Genomic DNA, 21,732 nt, shown 5'->3' on the forward strand with positions numbered 1-21,732 from the left:
AGTTATCGGGCTGTGGAGCTGATGGAAAGAGTAAAACTCTTATAACAATGTTTCACATTTGAGTAGATTGTTGCAGTTGTATGTAGTGTTATTAATTGAGCATCCGAGTTAATTGTTAAAGTTAATAAGATCAAAATTCTAGTTTATGCAAGGAAGAAAACAGAGCATGAGTCAGCAGCGTAGTAATTATCTGATAGCGTAGTTAGTTTTTTTTTTATCTTACTCGGGGGCGAGTAAGAATCTAGTTTGGGAGATTTTGTTAGGTTATAGTTAACCTATGTTTCGGGTCTTTAAAATTAGCATTATCTCGTCTATTGGTGTCTTTTGGAACAGTTTTACGCTTGATTTTCATTATTTCAGGTTCCCGGGGTGTTAAAGTTCGAATTCAGTCAAATGGCAAAAAACTGGGACAAACTTGGAAAAAATTGGAAAATTCGGCTCCAGGCGCATCAGTAGTCGCGACCTCCAGAGAGCCAGGTCGCGACCCTTTTTCCTGGTCTCGACTTCGAGAATTTGGCAGAAACTCGGTTTTGTTTTGCCTGTAGTCGCGACCAGCTTAAATGCTAGTCGCGACTAGGTACGGAAATCGCAGATTTGACCTAATTTTGATTTTTCTCTCAATTGGAGGCACACCACTCATCCCTATATAAGGAATACGACATTGAAGGTCAGAACTAAGCAAAAACAGACCTAATAGTGGAGGCAAGTGGAGAGGAAGCTATCTTGAAGACCCGGAGCGATACCACCTTCTAGTTTCTTTCTTTTACCTTTTTTAATTCTTCTTTATGTTTGTTTTTATTTCTGAATTAATCATGGATGTTTTTAGAGTGATTATGAACTAAATTTCCCAATAAGGGAGGATGATGATTGTTGTTTAAGTTTATGCCTAGTTAATAAATAATTGCCATTCCTTCATCTTATGTGTGAATACTATCTTTATTTGTGTTTAATTCCATGTGCAAGCTTGATCACCTTTTACATGTATAATGATCTCAATTCGAAATCTGAAAAGTGAGAATTGAGAATGCTAAAATTTGGATAGTCTAGGTTCTGATGTAAAACGAAAGTATTTACATAGCCTCAGTGACTAATAGATTATTGCTTAATGCTGATTTTATGTTGATTTAATTAAGAAGTTAATTAGAGAACATAAGATTTAGAACCTAAAAGATCTGAAAAGAGTTAGGTTAATTTATAATCTGTCATTCACATTGAGATAAGGATAGCAATTAGGTATTAACATAGGTAGCTTATCAACAGGATTCACCTCCCTAATCTCTCATCTTGATTAATCGTTGTCTATTTTCTCTTTAATTTTCTGAGTTATTTACTTTTAAATTGCAAACTTATTATTTTACCGAATAGAATCATAAGTATAGTTTAGTAGTACTTAATCCAATTCCCTATGGTTCGACCTCACTTGCGTGAGATACTACTTGATACGTACACTTGCGTAGTAAACATAATTTTCGTAACAGGGTGATACGTACATTTTGGGAACATGGTACTGCAATTGTGTGGGAGCGCTAATCATAGATATGGAATCTATAACTTCTATCTAGACATAGAAGTGAAATGATGATTTCCTTCGAGCTTGGCTAAACAGTGATAAATGGTTGAGTACTCATTTCAATGATTATGTTAGTTCACTGAAATATCATTTATAGGTGGCTAAGTGTTTTAAGGATAAAATACATTGAAATGTGTAACGGTAAATTAATCCCTATACAATGTAAATCATCTATAGAGGATCATTGATTTTTGGGATTATAACAATGTATAACTAATAGCGTATCTATATCGTGGACTATATAGAGCGTTATGTATAACTGAGAGTATAATTCCAAGTTCTATGGTGGATGCAATGAGGAATTAATAAGTTAGTGAATTTACTTGGTAAATTCTAGATCTGCTTATTGGAAGCTCAGATATATAGGCCCATGGTCCCCATACTAGTTGAGACAATACTACTTGTAAGACTCAGTTAATTGATTTTAATTAATCAATTATAATTCTAAAATTAGAATATGTCTAGTTTATGAATTTTCACTAAGCTAGGGCTTAATTGTGAAGAAAAGAGATTCTAGGGTTTATTTGTTAATTAAGAGACTTTGTTAAGTCTAATTAATAAATATATTAAATGACAATATTATTTAATAATTAATTTTAGTTATTAAATAATTAGAATTGGCATTTAAGTGGTTAAATTGGAAAATAGCATTTCTTGAGAAAATAAGATGGAAAATTTGAAAAATAGCAAAATTGCAACGTGGGGCCCAATATCAATCCATGGCCGGCCACTCCATAGCAATTTACCATTTAATTTTTTCATTATTTTAATGCCAAATAAATCTAACCTAACCCTAAGTGGTTTCCTATAAATAGGCAATGATGACTTTAAAGGAAAAGATGATGCAACACTTTCCTTCAGTAAAATTTTTAGCCTTCTTTCCTATACCAAAACCGAAACCCTATCTCTCTCTCTCTCTCCTCTCTTCTATTCAAACCCTAGAGTGATTAGAGTAAGTGCCCACACACATCAAGTGGTACTCAATCATAGTGTGTAAGGATGTGAAGAATCCAGTTTCAAGAGAAAGAGATTCAAACTCAGATCTTGGTGATACCCTGCTATAGAAAGGATACAAGGGTTAGAGATCTGAGTGGAAGGAGACATTATATTCCGCTGCAACCACTGTAAGATTCTTGAAACTTTATATGTGTTTATTTCATGTCGTTTTAGAAGTTTATATTTAGGATGTTAATAACATACTTGTTAGTAAATCTAGATCCTAGTAAAATAATTCCAACAGTTGCTTGTTTTGTAGAGCATCTATAGTTGGTGGTGGTAATATTCAAGAGCTTCTTGGTATCTTTGAGGCGACTTCAGGCCAAAAAGTAAATCTTGGGAAGTCCTCGATCTTTTTAGTCCTAACTCTGAAGAAAGTATGTGTGTTTAGATCTGTAATTCTCTGGGAACAGTAGAGGCTGATGAGCATAATAGGTATTTGGGGCTTCCAAACACAATGGGCTAGAATAAATCTGTTATTTTGGGGTTCCTTAAGGATAGAGTGAAAGCTCGTATTAACAGTTGTGAAGGGAAGCTTCTGTCTCGGGTAGGTAAAGCAATTCTTTTAATAAAGACAGTTTTTCAAGCTTTGCCAAGTATGATATAAGTGTTTTTTTTATTATTATTTTGATTCGTACATGCACTGAGATCCAACAAACTTCGTCGAGTAAGAGTAGAGGTATTGTGTGGATGAGCTGGGAACGAATGGCCAAAGATAAGAAGTTTGGGGGGTTAGGCTTTAGGCTTCTCCACGATTTTAATTTGGCTATGCTTGCTAAACAAGGGTGGAAATTTTTGGTATAGTCTAATTCTTTAGTTTTTAAGATTTATAAGGCTTGATATTTTCCAAATGGTGATTTTTTATCTGCGCCCTTAGGAGCCAATCCGAGCTATGTGTGGCGGAGTATAGAGAGTTCCCAAAGTTTGATTAAACTAGGGGGCAATGTGATGTTGAAACAGGGGAACAAATGGGTATCTTAAACCATCCTTGGTTACTTGATGATAATAATCCTTTTGTTACTACAAATAACAAGGGCTTGGAAAACCAATATGTGAATTCATTATTATATGTGTGCAGTAGTGAAAGGGATGTGAATCTTATTCGAGACATGTTCAATGAATGTTATGCGAGATTGATATTGGGAGTGTCCATTAGTTTTTCTATTGAAATTGATTACTAATATTAGCGTGGAGAGACATCGAGTCATTACTCAGTTAAGAGTGCCTATCGAATGCTTCAAGAACATAAAGAAGTGTGAGGGAGCGCTAATAACTCAGGGTTTTAGATGAATTTTTGGCAACTAAAGATACCTCCAAAGGTCAAAAATTTATTATGGAGGGCCTTAGCTGATTGTTTTCCCACTCGGATACAAGTAAAAATGAAGCATGTAATTGTTCCTTCTATTTGTCCTCTGTGTCAAAGTGCTACAGAAACGATCGCTCACCTGTTGTTATACTGTCTATTTGCTACAACTTGCTGGAGTCATGTGGGTTTAACTGCTGGAGAGGGTAATTCTGTCTCTTTGGGTACATGGATATCTAGCTTATTAGGTAGTCATGATGAGAATAATGTGGGGTTAGCTACTACACTTTGATGGGCTATTTGGAAGGCTCATAATGAGCTATTTTGGGAGGAAAAATCTTCCTCAATTGATACTTTGGTGATGTTGGCTAAATTCACTTTGGAACACTAGCCAAAAGCTCAATGTCAAGAAAAATTACTATCATGTGACCTTCAATAAAATAGCAATGGTGCTGAGTTTTGGTCTAAACCTAATACTAATGTATATAAAGTTAACATATGCTGACATTTTTGAAACTGAAGGCAAATATGAGATTGGTATTGTAGCTCGTGATGATTTGATATGTTGGTGGAAGCTAGTTGCTGTTGTAAGTATGGCCGCATGGATGTAGTTGCTGTTGAGGCCTTTCGGGTTAAGGAAATTTTAAGTTGGATCAAGTATAAACTATGGCAACTGATGGAGGTAGAAGCAGATAGTAAGATCACAATTCAAGCCATTCGAAGTTGCTTGGAGATGTGTTCTACTTTCAGCTAGAACTGTAAATAGCTTTTGTCATCTATGAGGCATATCTTTTTGCGTTTTGTAAAAGTTTTAGCAAATCGTGTTACTTATTATATTGCTCGACAATCTTGATTTTTTTTTATCGTAGAATCTGTAATAATCTTATTCTTATTGGTATGCAGACACTATTATATTCAGATTTTTGTTAGTTTCGGAAAAATGTTAGAGCATGTTTGGTATTGTTTTCTGTTTTTTGTTTTAAAAAATTGTTTTTAGAAATGAGAACAAAAAATAATTTTTGAAGTTTTTAAAACACAAGTCACGTTTGGTTAGTGATTTTTAAAAACAATATTGACCTAAAGTGAATTGGTTTTTAAAACAGAAAACAACATTTTGTTGTTTTCAAAATTCTTGTTTTTTGTAACTTTGTTTTCTGAAAACTGTTTTTAAAAAACAAGGCCAAACAAGCCAAATTGTTTTTAAAAATAATTTTCTGTTTTTAAAAACAAAAAACAGTTTTTTAGTTATGATGCCAAATATGCACTTAGAAATTTTGTTTTTTTTTTTTTGTTTCTTTTTAATGGAAAATTTTAGTACTCTTACTAGCAAATATCCAAATTTTTAATTTCACGGACCCTATTGTTACTCCTATTTCTGAAGTTTAAAATAATATTTTCCAACGAAGAGTTCAACATTGACAATCTGTCCAGTGGGATCCACTTACAAATTGCCCAACCCACCTAATCTCACGCCACGTGTACACAGCCCCTAAACCATCTTCCTTGCTTTAGTCCCTCAGCTCTAATTGACCAAAAGAGTCAAAACGCCACAGACCCCAATCCGACGGCCCATTTCATTTTTTCCCTTCTCTGATCAACCCCAACCCTCCCCTCACCGGGCGCCAAAAATCCCCCCCTTTTTTTTTTGTTAAATAAAAATAAAAAAAGACCCAAAGAAAGTAAGAAAAGAAAAAACAGAGAGAGAGAGAGAGAGATAAAGAAACAAATCCAGGAAGAGCGGGGTTCAGTCAGTCTCCAGTTATCGGTCCGAGTTTTCGAACCATGGACCTCCAGAGCTCTGTCAAACAAGCCCTAAATGCACTATATCATCATCCTGATGCAGCGGTTCGTATGGAAGCCGATCGATGGCTCCAGGATTTTCAGCGCACCCTCGACGCTTGGCAGGTGACCTGTCGTTTATCTCCTCTTTGGGGATTTTTGACCTATCAACGATGCTTTTCTTCACCTTTTCGGATTTGGATTTCTATTGGACTTTGATTCCTTCACTTGTCTTGGCGATTTAGCATTGATTTGGTTATTGTTCAAGAAATTAGATGGGATTATATTTTGTTTTTTCTTTTTTCTTTTTGAAAAGAATTGTTTTGTATTGGTTTTGGTATTGTTTGAGTTTGTAAATTTGGCGACTTTGAGTTCTTAGGGCTTATATTGCTTTTAATTGAGCTGAGGAGTGATTTTTGTTTTGTAGAGAAAATGGTGGATACGGAAAACAGTTTTACTGGTTTTAGTTATAGATGATTATAAGATATTAAATTGTAAGGGGTAATGTGGTTAGCGAATTCATTGTTTTGATTCTGTGTTATTTGATTATGTATAAGCTTCACGAGATTAAAGGAAGTTGACGGTTAAGTTTCACTTTCTTCAAACGAATACTTCGTAGTTGGGTTCACTACAAAGAATATCAATGTAGAAGGCTTTTGAGCTGGAAGTTGGTATCTGCTATGAAATTTAACATTCAGGCACCCCTTGAGAATGCACAGCTTTTGATTTTATGACAAATGGGTGACTTTTATGAATATTACGGTAGTATCTATTCTAATTGGGTTCATTCTTATTTTTATGGAAACTTTCTATAGGTGGCTGATAACCTGCTTCATGATGCCTCTAGCAATCTAGAAACCTTAATTTTTTGTAGTCAGACTCTTAGAAGCAAGGTAAGTTACGCTCAATTAATTAATTCTGGATGTCTTTGATCCAAACTGCTAAACTTTAATTTAGTGTGTGACTGTTGTTTGTGTTTTGAGACTTTGTTCTAGGTTCAGCGCGATTTTGAAGAACTACCTTCAGAAGCTTTTCGCCCATTGCGGGATTCATTAAATGTGAGTGAGTATTCATTCTCAGTTTCCACATAGGAGAAGGTTAGCTATTATGTATATATGCTGAAAAAGTTTAACATGAAATTATAATGACAATGGCTGTTTATCTTGAGTGAAGTATTTGAGTCCTCAATCATGTGACAATGTATTAGGAGGAGCACTTTTGCTACTGCCTTAGGATGTATTTAAGATGATTACCATCATAATTTCATTAATGCAATCTTGTTTTATATGGTAAAATTGTCATGCGTATGGTTTCTCATGGTAGGCTTGTTTCTTTTCTCTTACATATGACATGACTTTGTCTTGATTTGTCTATTGGATTTTATTGAATTCTAGATGTGGTTAATATTAGAAATAGTGGAGTTTGAATTAGAATGAGCTAGTCTAAGTTGCTGCCCTCTTCTGGTGTGCATTCATTACAATTTAGTTATTTATTTTGTAAATTGTCGCCAAATTGTTATACACTCAGGCTTGATCCTGTCTATACAAATGTTTTAGCTCAAGAAATTACTCGCAATAAATGAATGTTTTAAATGCAGAATTTACTGAGAAAGTTCCACAAGGGCCCTCCAAAAGTCAGAACACAGGTATGATTCTGTTCTTATTTTTTACAGATCACCTCATATATAGTCATGTTTTACCTTGATGTGCTTAGCGGATATCTTGCTTATCAAATGGAATTATAGATTAGCATTGCAGTTGCTGCCTTGGCTGTATATGTTCCTGCAGAAGATTGGGGGGATGGGGGTATTGTAAATTGGCTCCGGGATGAAATGAACACTCATCCAGAATACATACCAGCATTCTTGGAGCTGCTTACAGTTTTGCCAGAGGTTAAGAATATATCTTTTGACTTGTGATATAATTTATAAAAGGGATAATTACTGTTAAACTCCCTATCTAGTTTCATATATTGCAATTAACTACCTTGTAAAATATTTGGTGGCAAAAGTATCTAAATAGTAGATCTTTTTGAAGTCAACTACTACCTATGTAAAACAATTGATGGCAAAAGTACCTAAGTAGTAGATTGCTTTGCAGTTAATTATTAAATTAAATATAAAATTATTTTTAAAATCTAGTACTGAGTATTTTTTTTATTCTAATTTGTTTTTACGTAGGTAGTTAACTGCATTAAAATCTACTGCTAAGATATTTTTGTCATGAAAGTTCTTAGTTAAGTAGTTAACTGAAAGAAATAAAACTACAATGTTGGTAGTTTTGCCACTATTTTTTTTACATAGGTAGTTAATTGCAATAAGAAACGACATAAGGAGTTTAGCCTCAATTATCTCTTTATAAAATACATATTTGCAGAGCTTTATGCAGTTGTATACATGATTTCACTGCTCATCTTTTGTTTTCTTATTTTTTTCTCATGATCAGGAAGTTTTTAATTATAAGATAGCAGCTCGACCAGAAAGACGTCGCCAATTTGAAAAGGAGCTGACATTGCAAATTGAGATTGCTCTTAATATCTTAACAGCCTGTTTGAATATTAATGAGCTTAAAGAGCAGGTGGGAATATTTATTTATTTACTGCAACATAATCTACCTCATAAATCAATCTACAATGATTTGAGGATATTTTGATTAAAAGATTCTGTTCGGATACTTGCATGTTTTAAGTGTCCTATTGATCATCTCATCTTATTTGTTAATATAGGTTCTAGAAGCGTTTGCTTCTTGGCTTCGACTGAAGCATGGGTATGTGTTTTATCTTTTCACATTCTCTCTCACCTCTCACCTCCCATCATACATTTTATGTTTTTCTTTTTTGTTTCATGGGTAAAGGAAAGTATAATTCTGTTATGAATTGGGATTCTTATAGTTAAAATCTGCATAAAAGAAGATAGGAAATAAATTTTGTTTTTTCTTATGCATAATAAGCAAATTGTAGTACTACAATTCAAAACTGTGTTCTTTTTGTACTCTACAGAAATAGCAAAGTAAAAAATGATTTCATGGTCACTATTCGTTAAAATTTGGCTGGTTTCAGGGTCCCAGGAAGTGTGCTTGCATCTCACCCATTGGTGCTCACTGCTCTCTCAAGCTTGAATTCTGAGATACTTTCAGAGGCATCAGTAAATGGTAGTCTCCCAAAGAAATGCAGCTATATGTTAAATATATCATCTATTATATGTTTCCTATATGGATATATAGTTTTTCACTTTATTGTTTTATTATTAATTTTCTTAGGAAATGGATTTCTATGTTTGTCTATGTTTATATATAAAAGTAACCTGACGTGTCTAAATTTATACACTTGCATTGGTGTTGTTTTGTAAGCTGTTGATCTTATAGTTATAGGTATAGAAGAACTTATGGCTGGAGTTTGTATTATAGACTACTTTCTAAAATATTAGACATTCAAATTTTTTACTCCTATTGATCTAATAAAATTTAATTATCGTGTCAAAAAATAACATTTAGTTATTGAATATAACTCCACACAAACTTGTAGTGAGATTTCAGGAAATGAGAAGGTAGCCGCGAAAAAAAAAATCAGCTATTTACATCTCAAGGATCTTTGACTTGTTTCTTTTGTCCCTTGTTCTCTTTCTGTTTGCAGTTATTTCTGAGTTGATCCATTATACAGCAGCCGGGAGCTACAGTGGTGCTCCTGTTCATATGCCTCTAATTCAAGCTATTGTTCCACAAGTAATGAATCTGAAGGGACAGCTTAGAGATTCTTCAAAGGTAGCGAATTTGTGCAGTCCTTAAAGCTTTCGCACTTGTCTTCTTAAGAGCCTAATAGACTAAGGCTATGTTTGGTAGGAAGGAGAGAGAGAGTAGGATGGATGGAGAGTTTTGAAAGGATGGGGAGTAGGAATGATGGAGAAGATAGTTACTCTCCTTCCTATTGTTTGGTATTAGATATAAAGTTTGAAGGATGAAGAGTAAAATAAATATTAAAATTACTATTTATCATTTTTAATATAATTATATATTTTATTTTGAAGGGTAGAAAAGTCATTTTAGATAGCTTTTTTGTCTTTTTCTTCAATTCTTCCGTTTTTGGAGGGATTAGAAATTTGTTTATTTGGAGGGAAAGGGTCTCCCTCCAACAAATACAATCCTCTCCCTCTTGCCGAACAAGGGAATTCATCAATCCCTCTCCCTCCCTCCTCTCCCCTCTACCAAACATAGTGTAAGACTTTATTCATTATTTAATATTTTTCTGGTTTGCAATTATATTGTTGCGTTGGGTTTGGGTTTGGGTTGGCTCTAACTATTCTGGTAATTGGTACATTGTCCAATTATGTTGCTCCTTTATTGGATTGGGGGTAGTTTTTAAATGCGAAGATGGGGTGAAGATATATGTTGCTTTCTTTAATTAGCATAATCTAAATATTTATTTGCTAGACCCTCCTCAATTGCTTGTGCAGTGGAAAAAAGTCAGTTTATGGATTGCTTTTTTTTTTTTAATCAGCTTTTAATTTTCATTTTGGTTTAGGATGAGGAAGATGTGAAGGCTATTGCTCGGTTATTTGCTGACATGGGTGATTCATATGTTGAACTGATTGCAACAGGTACCTGATTATTTTTTTAATTTTGTTTTATATTTTTATTCACTATCTGAAGGTGGCTAGCAAGACTCATTATGTAATATTATAACTGTGTGCTCTGATCTCAGGTTCTGATGAATCAATGTTGATTGTGCATGCATTACTGGAAGTTGCTTCACACCCTGAGTATGATATTGCTTCAATGACTTTCAATTTTTGGCACAGTCTTCAGGTGAACTTGACCAAAAGGTAAGATTTCTGAGACTGCTCATTCGACTGTCATATGCTTAAAACAGAATACTAATATACCTTTCCAACTTTGTAGGGATTCATATGTTTCATTTGGTAATGAGTCATCCATTGAAGCTGAGAGAAATAGAAGGCTGCAGGTTTTCCGTCCAGCTTACGAGTCCCTTGTATCTCTAGTGAGTCTCCTTTTTTATGTCATCATCTTTAAGTAATACTCTAATCATGTCACAAGCTTAGCCTTCAGCTTCTGCAATTTGTAAATCATTATTGAGATAGTCTGAAGGTAATGATATGCATTGCTAGCCTCTCTTTTTCCACAATGTCTTTAGCATGTCCTCTTATATTTAACAATGGTGGTTTTAGCATTAGGCTGGATATGATTATACTCTTTTCTACATTTATTTTTTTCGATAAGAAATGAAGCTACTAATGTTGATAGAGTTGGGAATAAAGTATCGCAAAGGCCATGAATTACAAACAAACCTCAAGTCTTCGTCAAATCTGAAAAGAATAAACCTTTGAGTTTGTTTACATTCACCAGTCACAAAGCTACTTTAAAACTTAGTTATTCCATACCAAAATCTCCTTCAGTAATATTAAAAGTTCTTCTATTTCTTTCCAACCAATTTAACCAAAAAATTGTCCAACCTAGATTGTCCCTTCTCCCTTCTCTTGCTACCATGTTCACAAGCCAAATTAAAAACATCTGGGCACTCTTTGATTGTAGTCTTAAATATCCAGAAATGTTATTTGTTGTTTTATTGTTAAAGAGAAGGCAATTTAGTTTTGTCTGAAGCAACCTCTTGCTTTAGTATTTCAAAATTAAAAATAGTAACGCCTTTATCAATTGAAAAAATATATTTAGGATTTAAGTTCGTCAGTTGTCTTAAAAATAATGGATTAAATTCCTGCATTGACCTTAAATAGCAGATGATTCAATACATGCTCATTTCCTGTTTTATTTTGTTTATGTAAACAACCATTATCAACTATAATTTTTCTGTATAGGTAAGCTTCCGAGTTCAATATCCTCAAGATGATCAGGATCTTTCATATGAAGACCTCAAGGAATTCAAACAAACAAGATATGGTAATTTCTAGAATTTTAGTACATGTGGTTTTATTGTTATTTTTTTCATTATGCTTTTATTTTTTGTTTTTGTTTGTGTAGTGTGTAAAAAAGCAACTGAATTCATCATAGGATACTGCTCCTTTTCTGTGTACATTTCAACATTCAAACTGGAATTTAAGTTTTGATTTTGGATGGTAGATAGATATTAACTCTGTAATTTTCAAGACTAAAGTTTTGTTATTAATGTCGTCTACAAACTTAAGTTTGTTTACACATATATGGCTCTTCTTCCAAAGCTGTGAATGACTCTGAACTCTTGGATGTTAGCCCTTTCTTGGGTTTTATTCTTTCTAATATATCATTGGCTATAAGTTATAAAAAGGTAGAGACGAAAGGAAATCAGATAAATGATTGAAATTTAAGATCACAGAAGTTAATGGATGTGAAAAGAAATGATTGTGCTACTAAATATTGACATAATAACTACATATTACACATATATACTTGATTTATATATGTGTATCGATTTGAGATTTGCCAGGTTTTTCTATATGATGCAGTGTTCTGTTTCAATTGATATCATAGATTTTATACTTGTTTTCAAATGGCTTTGTAAAGTTTGCATCTTTTCTCTCTCTCTCTCTCTCCCCCCATATTATTCTTTTTAACGAGTGTCTCTCTTTGTATACATTTCTAACTCTAAGTAAACTACAATGTTGCCAGCCGTGGCAGATGTCTTAATTGATGCAGCATCAGTTCTAGGTGGTGATCCAACACTTAAAATTCTGTACACGAAGCTATTTGAGGTTTGTATCATTTGTTTGTTATGATCCTCCTTTTTATACAATTGTTTAATATTATTATTTTCTTTAAGGCGGTAGGCAGATATCAGAATGCTGAACACAGTGAATGGCGTCCAGCAGAGGCTGCTTTATTTTGCATCCGTGCTATTTCAAATTACGTATCAGTTGTTGAAGCTGAAGTAATGCCACAGGTATTTTTAATTTTAAATGTCTTGTGTATTGGTTTCATCCAGGAAAAGAAAAACCCTGTTTGCCTAATAACAAGGTCAAAGCTACTTAAAATTCGTTGTCATTAAAATATATGATCTTATTACTAGTGCAATTATTTGTTCTTGATAAGTTTCCTTCTTCCGTTTCTGATTAACTACAATAATATATTTGTATGTTTATAAAATTGTTACTTCTGTATGAATTTCCCTGCTGTATACTTGCCTTTTGCCATCCTAATTGAGGAACTTTTTGGCCTACGAGTCATTATATAGTTTTTGATGTGGTCACGAGAAGGCCAAATTTATATATGAAGATTTCAATGTGATCAAGCCTTCTTGCTTTGTTTGTGGATCTATGATGACTGCAAATTGTAATTTCATATCGTGTATATAAATATATTTTACATTCTTTGTTTGATTTTCACAGGTTATGAATTTACTTCCGAAACTTCCACAGCATCCCCAGCTACTCCAAACAGGTAATATGCAATTATTAAATTTCATATGTAGATTTTGTTTTTCTTTTACTACTATTTTTAGTTTAATTTAATTTTAATTTTAACAATTGATGTGTATAATATTTCAGTGTGCCTAACAATTGGAGCTTATTCAAAATGGCTTAATGCTGCATCTAGTGGACCATCTATACTGCCTTCAGTTATAGAAATCCTTATGAGTGGCATGGGCAAATCTGAAGATTCTGCAGCAGCTGCAGCCTTAGCATTTAGACATATTTGTGACGGTACATGGTCTCTTTTGATTACAATTTATTATCTATTTTGTAAATCAGTTAATGAGCTGTGTTCTTAAAAGACGTGGAAGAAAGAAGACTACAATTATAGCTTTGATTTAAATAATGTAGATTGCCGGAAAAAGCTTTGTGGATTTTTGGAAGGCCTCTTCCATATATATCACAGGGCAGTGAATGGTGAAGGTAGTTTTAAAGTCTCCCCTGAAGACTCATTGCATCTTGTTGAGGCATTAAGGTAAACTGTTACTGATAATTTTGGGGATAAGTGAATGTAACATGAAATACAGTTATTATCCTTTGAGTTTGCTTTATTTATTGATTATTATTATTATTATTTTTACAGCACTGTTATTACAGAGCTTCCTCCTGAGCAAGCTAAGACAGCTTTGGGGATGTTATGCACGCCAGTCATTACTCCGTTACAAGTGAGTTCTACATGCGGAACAATATAGATCAATCCATTTTTTCCATTATTTTCATACCCATAATAGTGTGAGGATGGGCATTGATCTTATAATAACTGAAAACCAGGAAATTGTCAACCAAGGTCCAGAAGTTTTAAATAAAAAACCCGCACGAGAGTTAACAGTTCATATTGATCGGTGTGCCTACATTTTCAGGTTTGATCTATATCCTGTTGAAAATGTTCATGTTTCCTGTGACTTGGAATATTTTTAACATGCAAGTAAAATTATTTTAGATATGTATACCATCCTGAAGCCGTTGCAGATGCAATTCAAAGGCTATGGCCAATTTTTAAAGCCATCTTTGATCTGTGAGTATTTAACATGCTTTGTACCAATATAGCACCATTTGATATTATAATATCATTAAGGGATGAATAAAATTGCATTGTTCTCTAAGAAATTTAATTTGTCCCGCAAAATGACTTTGGTGTAGTCGTGCTTGGGATATGCGGACAATGGAGTCTCTTTGCCGAGCTTGCAAATATGCTGTGAGTTTGCTGACCTGTCTCAACTCCTCCAAGATAATATTTAAAAATTAAAAGAACAATAAAATGTCAGTAGTGATATACTCATAGATTATATATACATAATATATATACTCCGTGACTAGCTTGTGAGATGAATCCATCGTGTCATAAATTGAAGAGACTGCAATTATCATTTTGTTTTTTAATCTGGTTTGTAATGTTAATCTATTGTGCCTTGAGCACTATTCATTTTGTTTGTTAGACAAGTTTGAAATTTTAAACTATGACAGGGATATTCCTAAGGTCATTATTCATGTCTGTATGCTCGTATATTTTATTGATATGATCAAAGACACTTGAATCTAGCTCTCAAATGGTTGGGTGTGTGTTGCGTATGAGTGTTCTGGCGCTCAAATCAAACCAGCCAAACTAATTAAACACAATGGAATGCTGTTTCTTTTAGAAAAAATGAAGATGTATTTTATTGATAGGATTGGATCTGCATATCCTTTTTATTAATGGTTCCAGCTAATTTAATCTTTAGGTGAGAACCTCTGGAAGGCTCATGGGAGTCACAATTGGCGCTATGCTGGAAGAGATCCAAGGCCTTTATCAACAACATCACCAACCATGTTTTCTGTATCTTTCTAGTGAGGTCATAAAGGTAAATCTTATTTTTTTTCCCTCTCGTTAATTGTGAGCTACTGATTCAAACAAAACGTTAATTATTTGAAGTCATACATTAACATTTGATCTTTTTATGCAGATATTTGGTTCTGACCCATCCTGTGCAAATTATTTGAAAAGTTTAATTGAAGCACTCTTTATGCATACAACTCGGATTCTTACAAATATTCAGGTAAAGTGCCGTACATTTGTTGACTTTAAATGCTTTCCTCATCTGATCTGACACTGCTTGTACTGATGTTTGTCAATATGCATAATTTTTTTCAGGAATTTACTGCCAGACCAGATATAGCAGATGATTGTTTTTTGTTAGCATCCAGATGCATTCGCTATTGTCCTCAATTATTTATTCCATCCCCAGTCTTTCCATCAATAGTAGATTGTTCAATGATAGGGATTACAATACAGCACCGGTATGTCTGTTTACTGTAATTGACAAGGCATTGTCATTTTCCAAGGAGCAAATGCCTTTAAATCCTGTTTTAGCTTGTCTTGTGGTCTCTGATGTCATATTATCATTACTGCCTACTTTGTCTAATTCTAAACACTGACTTACATAATTTCTTTTCTTTGGTTTTGCAGAGAAGCCTCAAATTCAATATTGACATTCTTATCTGATATATTTGATCTGGCAAACTCCAACAAAGGGGAACAGTACTTACCTATTAGGGATTCTGTAATAATCCCTCGAGGAGCCGTCATCACAAGAATTTTGATTGCTGCATTGACTGGAGCACTCCCAAGCTCTAGACTAGAAACGGTTTGACTATTTTCTTTTTATTTCAGCTTTTATGACAGAAGCATGATTGAGATAAAAGTCCCAACCTCTCCTTTTGTCTATTGTTTGTCTGGAACTTCATTGTGTCTTTCTCCCAGGTAACATACACACTATTAACACTGAGTCGATCATATGGGGCGCAAGCAGTGGAGTGGGCCAAAAAAAGTGTTTCACTTATTCCTTTGACAGCTGTAACAGAGATTGAACGTTCAAGATTTTTGAAAGCATTGTCAGATGCTGCATCAGGGGGTGATATTAATGCTTTGGCGGTCCCAATAGATGAGTTATCAGATGTTTGTCGCCGGAACAGAACAGTCCAGGAGATTGTTCAAGGAGCTTTGAGGCCACTTGAGTTGAATATTACACAGTGATTACACCGGGTAATATTTATACCTGTATCATAGGCATGATTGGAGTTCTACGTAAAGTGGGGGCCATTTTGGCAGGCCTCAGTGATTGTGTATTATTCTCTATTTTTAATCCAGTATTTGTTGTGATTCTCCAATTTTTAAAGAGAATCATTGCCTCTTTATATTGGGTGGGAGAGTTGATCAATATAATTGTATCTATATGTTGATGAGTTGTGGGATCTTTGAGTGGTTTCCTTTCTCTTGGCTTTGTCATTTTTTGGGGTAAGAAAGATCACAAGGTATAGAGCTGTAGATTAAGGTTATGAAAGGATTTTTTTCTTCATAGGAGCTGTTTCTTTCTTCACAGTTGGGAAATATTTTTTTTTTTATAAAACTTGGGTAATTGCTGTACAAATTACGGAAATTTTGAGTTGATTTGGTTGACATTTGTATTGCAAAGGACTTTCCAATTTTCTTTTTACCTCACTATGATAATTTCAAGTCATAAATACTAATAGAATGTTCAGATGAAAGAAATTCATGATTGGTAATTAATAAAACTGAGGTTATATTTCTCATGTGATAGAATGGGGAATCTTGCGGGTTTTGGGGTTGAGAGATAAAATATAAAAATAATTACAAGAATCTGAAAAATGAGATACTAAATTTAATTTCACTAATATTGGAAAAAAAAAAAAGATAATTCCACTAAGATATAAAACTATATCAACTAAACCTAACATGAAAAGTCGTCACTAAGTAAGTATTTTCAAACAATAATTAATTCAAATTAATAATAATATTCACACAAAAGCCTATTAATTTTCTTTGTGAATCACTTTTTTTTTTTTTTTTTTTTTGAGTGAAATTATTCTTAATATTGAATAATTTTCTGATATTTTTGGAATTTTTTTTGAATTATATCAGTAATCGTTTGACATGTTAAGTCAAACAATTTTTTGATGTTGAAGTAATTTGCAGATAATATGAAGTAGTAAATTAGTGTTTAGTTTACAAAAATAAAGAATGATTTCAATAAATGTATGATATTAAACCAGAATAAGTTCAAAAAGTGTAGCCTGACACATCCAACACTTGAGTTCAACAGAATTGGAGGAATCAACATGTTTCTTACAATACTTCATGACTTTAGTAAGAATGTTGATGATAGTTATTTGAAATTATATGTATGATTTTTTATAGATTTATTGTCTTTTTTAATGGTCTATTTTATGTGAGAATTGCTCATTTTTCTTTTTTTTCACTATAACATGTATTTAAAAGGTTAATTAAGATTTTTGCTTCCTGAACTTTCACATGTACCAAATCATACTTACTGAACTTTGTTGACCGTTAAAAATTCTCCTAAACTGTTGAGATTATCGAATTTAAGGACCTTTGTCCAATTTCATTCAATTTTACTAATTTAGTGATTGTTTATATACTAAATCATACTCCTCATACTTTAATATCTACCAAATCATGCCCATCCTAGTTTGATATGTGCCAAATTATGTTCCTGATTTGTTACATGTCAAAATTTAAGAGACAAAAATCTTAATTAGTCTATTTAAAAATATTTTTTCGTGTGATTTTTTATATTTATGATTTTTTTATAGTAATTTTTAAGAATTTTCTATGTAAATTTATTATTTTGAAATATATATTTTTAAATTATATATAAAATAAAATTAAACTTATTTGATATGATTTTATTATCTAATTAATATTTATATTTATAATTTTAAATTTTTATAAATAAGTGCAACCTGTTACTAGTTAATAATAATATAAAGATTGCAAATTGTTTTTAGTTTTTTTTTTTTTTTTTTTTTCTCTTAAATGAATTTTTAATATTTTCAAATAAATAGTAATTTTTTTTTCTTTTTTTTTTTTTAAATAGAGGATCACATTTAATTTGCGGATGTGCTCCTATCGAATATTCCAAAAAGAAGTCCCTTCTCTATCTATTATATAGATAAATTTTCTGATATACAAAAAGTTACACTTTTCTATATAAGAAATTTATTTAGAAACCGATTCATCAATTAATGAACACAGATGACAGAAACATTGAACATCAATAATTGACCATTTCCCAACTTGCTTGCCACACTCAAACCTCTCTCTCTCTCTCTCTCTCTCTCTCTCTCTCTGTACTCGTATGCATATCATGTAGCCCTGCTGTGCTGCTGCGAATCAAGTATCAATCAACTAGAACAAAACCCAAGATGTAACCCCTTTCTCCTTTGCTTTTTGCATTACATTTCTCTCACAATCTCATTACATACCCCAAGTTGAAAATGGTGTCCTCTGAAAACCAGAAGAAGACTTACCATTCCCTCCTGGCAGCCAAGCTCAGCAACCTCACCATCCCATCTTCTTCCCCACCTACCTCCTCTGCAGCTCAAGACTTCGACTTCAACGATGTCTTCGGTCCCCCAACCCCTTCCACTTCCACATCCAACCCTTTTCATGGGGACCCACAACCACAACCACAACAACAACAACAGCAACAACCCTATATCATCCACAATCGGTCCCACTCCTTCGTGGGTCCGTCCCCTCGCTACGCCTCTGCTCAAACCCAACAATTCGATTTGGAATTGGATGAAGAAGATGAAGAAGATGATGATGATGATGAAGATGGAGAAGAAACCAACCCTGAAAACAGGGACCCAAACGACGTCGTTTGCGGTGAAAAGATCAGCCAGAGTCCGGTGGGGAGTGGGAGTAGTGATGTGAAGATTGGGCCTGGGGATTTTGAGATTATGAGGGTTGTGGGGAAGGGTGCGTTTGGGAAGGTGTTTCAGGTCAGAAAGAAGAATTGTTGTAATGATGATGGTAATGGTAATGGTAATGGTGGTGGGGATGGGATCTATGCCATGAAAGTTATGAGGAAAGATACCATTATTAAGAAGAACCATGTTGATTACATGAGAGCTGAGAGGGATATTCTCACCAAAGTTGTTCACCCTTTCATTGTTCCGCTCCGCTATTCTTTTCAGGTACCTCAGTTATCAATACCCATTTCTTAGTTTTGGGTTTTACCCTTCATTTTCAGTTTCACATTTCTTGCTACTTTTTCCATTCAATCAAAATATGATAAAACACAAAACCATAATCGAAGTTTCAAATTTTGATCTTAATCTTAATAACTTATTATGTATGCTTCATTATTTATTTTTATAAATTACGTCTCTTGAGGAGCAAGGTCTGTTACTTATATTCTCATATAGACATTTTTTTTGCTTCTTCTTTCAAAGTTATGTCTTTTGCAGGCAAAAGTGTAATAATAGCTCACTAAATTGTGCCAGAACTTCTTTTGTGTTATTATAGACATTAAAAGTTGCACTTGTTGAAATTTACCCGTCATATTGGAGTTATTATTTCATTATATGTTACTGTGTGATTTTGTGAGTATGATCTTTACTAGTTTTTTTTGTTCTTTTTGCACAGACCAAGTCTAAGCTTTATTTGATCCTCGATTTTGTCAATGGAGGCCATCTCTTCTTTCAATTGTACCGCCAGGGTATCTTCAGGTACTTTACTTTTGAAAACTTTGAAGCTTTGATTGTGGTTTTGTGTTATCATATTTTGATTTTGGCTTTCGGTGTCTTGAATAGTGAGGATGATGCAAGGTTTTATACTGCCGAGATAGTGACAGCAGTTTCCCATCTTCATAAATGCGGGATTGTTCATCGGGATCTTAAGCCTGAAAATATTCTCATGGACGCCGACGGACATGTAATGGCCCTGCTCATTAACTCAATTCTGTTTGTAGAAACTTGCAAGGCTTGTTATGATACATAGTTTTCTTGGGTTTAATTTTTTTTTAGTTTTGTGTCAACAACTTGTTTCGTCTCTAATTTGTTTACTTGTTGTGGTACAGATTCTGCTGACTGATTTTGGACTAGCTAAAGAAATCGATGAATCAAGCAGGTCAAATTCAATGTGTGGAACAACAGAATACATGGCTCCAGAAATCTTGCAATCTAAAGGTCACAACAAAGACGCAGATTGGTGGAGTGTCGGAATACTCTTGTATGAGATGCTAACTGGGAAGGTTAGAAAACTCTAAAACATTCTTCCCTTTTGGAGTTCTATATATTTTATCTGTCTTCCACTGTCATTTACTCATTGTTTCTTATTTTTGGACAAGTGTCTACAAATAGTCTGTTGAATTTATAGCTTTCCAATAGGCTGTGAAGTTGGGTTTGAACTTTGTTAGATCGACTTGATTTTTGAGTGTCTTCATACACCAAACATTTGATATGATTATTATTCATCATCTCCTAAGACTTTCCTTTTTCAGTGCATTGTCTCTGTATTGTGTAGTTATTCCTTAAGAGTTCTTTGAATAATGGTCTGCAAACTTTTCTTACCACTACTCCACTAACCTTGTATTTTCAATCCATTTTACTTTCATTATGCAGCCACCATATACCCATGAAAATAGAAAGAAACTTCAAGAGAAAATCATTAAAGAGAAAATGAAACTTCCACCTTATCTTACCAGTGAAGCTCACTCATTACTTAAAGGAGTAAGTATAAACTGTCCTTTCTCAATCCCTTTTTACTTTGCCAAACAAAAACTTCCAACTTGTGGATGAGTACTCTACTCACTCTCTTTATTGCTTCAGTTACTGCAAAAGGAACCATCAAGAAGGTTAGGCAGTGGACCTAGCGGAGGGGACGAGATCAAAGCTCATAAATGGTTTCGAACCATTAACTGGAAGAAATTGGAAGCCAGGGAAATCACACCAAAGTTCAAGCCAGAGGTGAATGGGAAAGATTGTATAGCCAACTTTGACAAGTGCTGGACAGTAATGCCTCTTGTTGATTCACCAGCATCCACACCAACTACAGGTGAGTATTTCCAAGGTTATACTTATGTAGCACCAAACCCTTGGCTCTCATCTGATTCAATTTGATCCTCCCATCAAAAAGAACAGAAGATAAAAAGATATATATATATATATATATATATATGAAAGGGGAAATGGGCACATTTGAATAAATTATCTCTCCATATGATTCATTTGTAACATAACTTACCTTAAAAAGTCTTATCATAATTGCTCATGTACATTTTATTCTAGTCTGACTAAGATGGTTAAGGAGTCTTGAAACTTGTTATTCATGAATGCAATCCTTGGGGATTGAACTTTCATGATCAGCACAGATGCTATGCTTGCTTCTTGTTGTATTAGCTTTTTTTTGAAAAGGTTGTTGTATTAGCTTTAACTTGGCAGAAACGTCTTGAAGAGTATTTATCCTTCTTATTCTTTGACCCAAATCAATCAAGTACAGTAGTTATTAGCAGTAGAAGTTAAAGTTGCATCTCTCAAATAAGATGAGATGAAAGATCACTCTTTTCTTTCAACATTTGGTTCTCTTTTTTTGGCCGCCCAACTCTTTTCTTTTGTGCCACAAAAACTCATAAAAGAATTATCTTTATACTTATGCCTTAAGGATTAAGTAGTTGTTCAAATTATATTTGTATTACTAGGACAAAAAGTTCTTTCCCTACCTAACTATTAATCTAGTAGAATTTTGAACTTTAATTTTCTATTTTTGTTGCATATTGTTTATTTTTTAAGTAGGTGCTATGTAACAAATATGATAGACTAATATTGTGTGATTTGAAAGTCCATATAGAAATACGTACACTTCAAATTAAG

The 21,732-nt window shown here is 33.5% G+C and overlaps 2 protein-coding genes across 5 annotated transcripts; both read left to right on the forward strand.

Annotated features, from left to right (window-relative positions):
• Positions 1-5,402: 5,402 nt before the first annotated feature.
• Positions 5,403-16,507, forward strand: LOC115709944 (transportin MOS14). Of its 4 annotated transcripts, XM_030638213.2 has the most exons (27): positions 5,403-5,774; positions 6,464-6,541; positions 6,644-6,706; positions 7,246-7,293; positions 7,393-7,539; positions 8,093-8,224; positions 8,373-8,413; positions 8,706-8,797; positions 9,279-9,406; positions 10,164-10,239; positions 10,344-10,464; positions 10,541-10,640; positions 11,473-11,554; positions 12,260-12,342; positions 12,411-12,530; positions 12,976-13,027; positions 13,135-13,290; positions 13,411-13,534; positions 13,643-13,724; positions 13,831-13,919; positions 14,000-14,074; positions 14,200-14,254; positions 14,778-14,897; positions 15,000-15,092; positions 15,188-15,333; positions 15,503-15,680; positions 15,797-16,507. In XM_030638213.2, the coding sequence occupies exons 1-27, from the start codon at positions 5,652-5,654 to the stop codon at positions 16,067-16,069; spliced, it is 2,877 nt and encodes a 958-aa protein (XP_030494073.2). In that variant the 5' UTR covers positions 5,403-5,651; the 3' UTR covers positions 16,070-16,507. The 4 variants fall into 4 exon arrangements, with proteins under 4 accessions (XP_030494073.2, XP_030494074.2, XP_060968078.1 ...); XM_030638214.2 differs by lacking the exon at positions 5,403-5,774 and having other exon boundaries at positions 6,485-6,541; positions 6,632-6,706; XM_061112095.1 differs by lacking the exons at positions 5,403-5,774; positions 6,464-6,541 and having other exon boundaries at positions 6,632-6,710.
• A 1,450-nt stretch (positions 16,508-17,957) lies between these two features.
• Positions 17,958-21,347, forward strand: LOC115709945 (serine/threonine-protein kinase AtPK1/AtPK6). Its single transcript, XM_030638216.2, has 6 exons — positions 17,958-19,056; positions 19,508-19,590; positions 19,675-19,795; positions 19,941-20,114; positions 20,485-20,592; positions 20,692-21,347. The coding sequence occupies exons 1-6, from the start codon at positions 18,352-18,354 to the stop codon at positions 20,980-20,982; spliced, it is 1,482 nt and encodes a 493-aa protein (XP_030494076.2). The 5' UTR covers positions 17,958-18,351; the 3' UTR covers positions 20,983-21,347.
• Positions 21,348-21,732: the final 385 nt, after the last annotated feature.

The sequence above is a fragment of the Cannabis sativa genome, chromosome 3 (assembly GCF_029168945.1).
Source record: "Cannabis sativa cultivar Pink pepper isolate KNU-18-1 chromosome 3, ASM2916894v1, whole genome shotgun sequence".
Taxonomy (NCBI): domain Eukaryota; kingdom Viridiplantae; phylum Streptophyta; class Magnoliopsida; order Rosales; family Cannabaceae; genus Cannabis; species Cannabis sativa.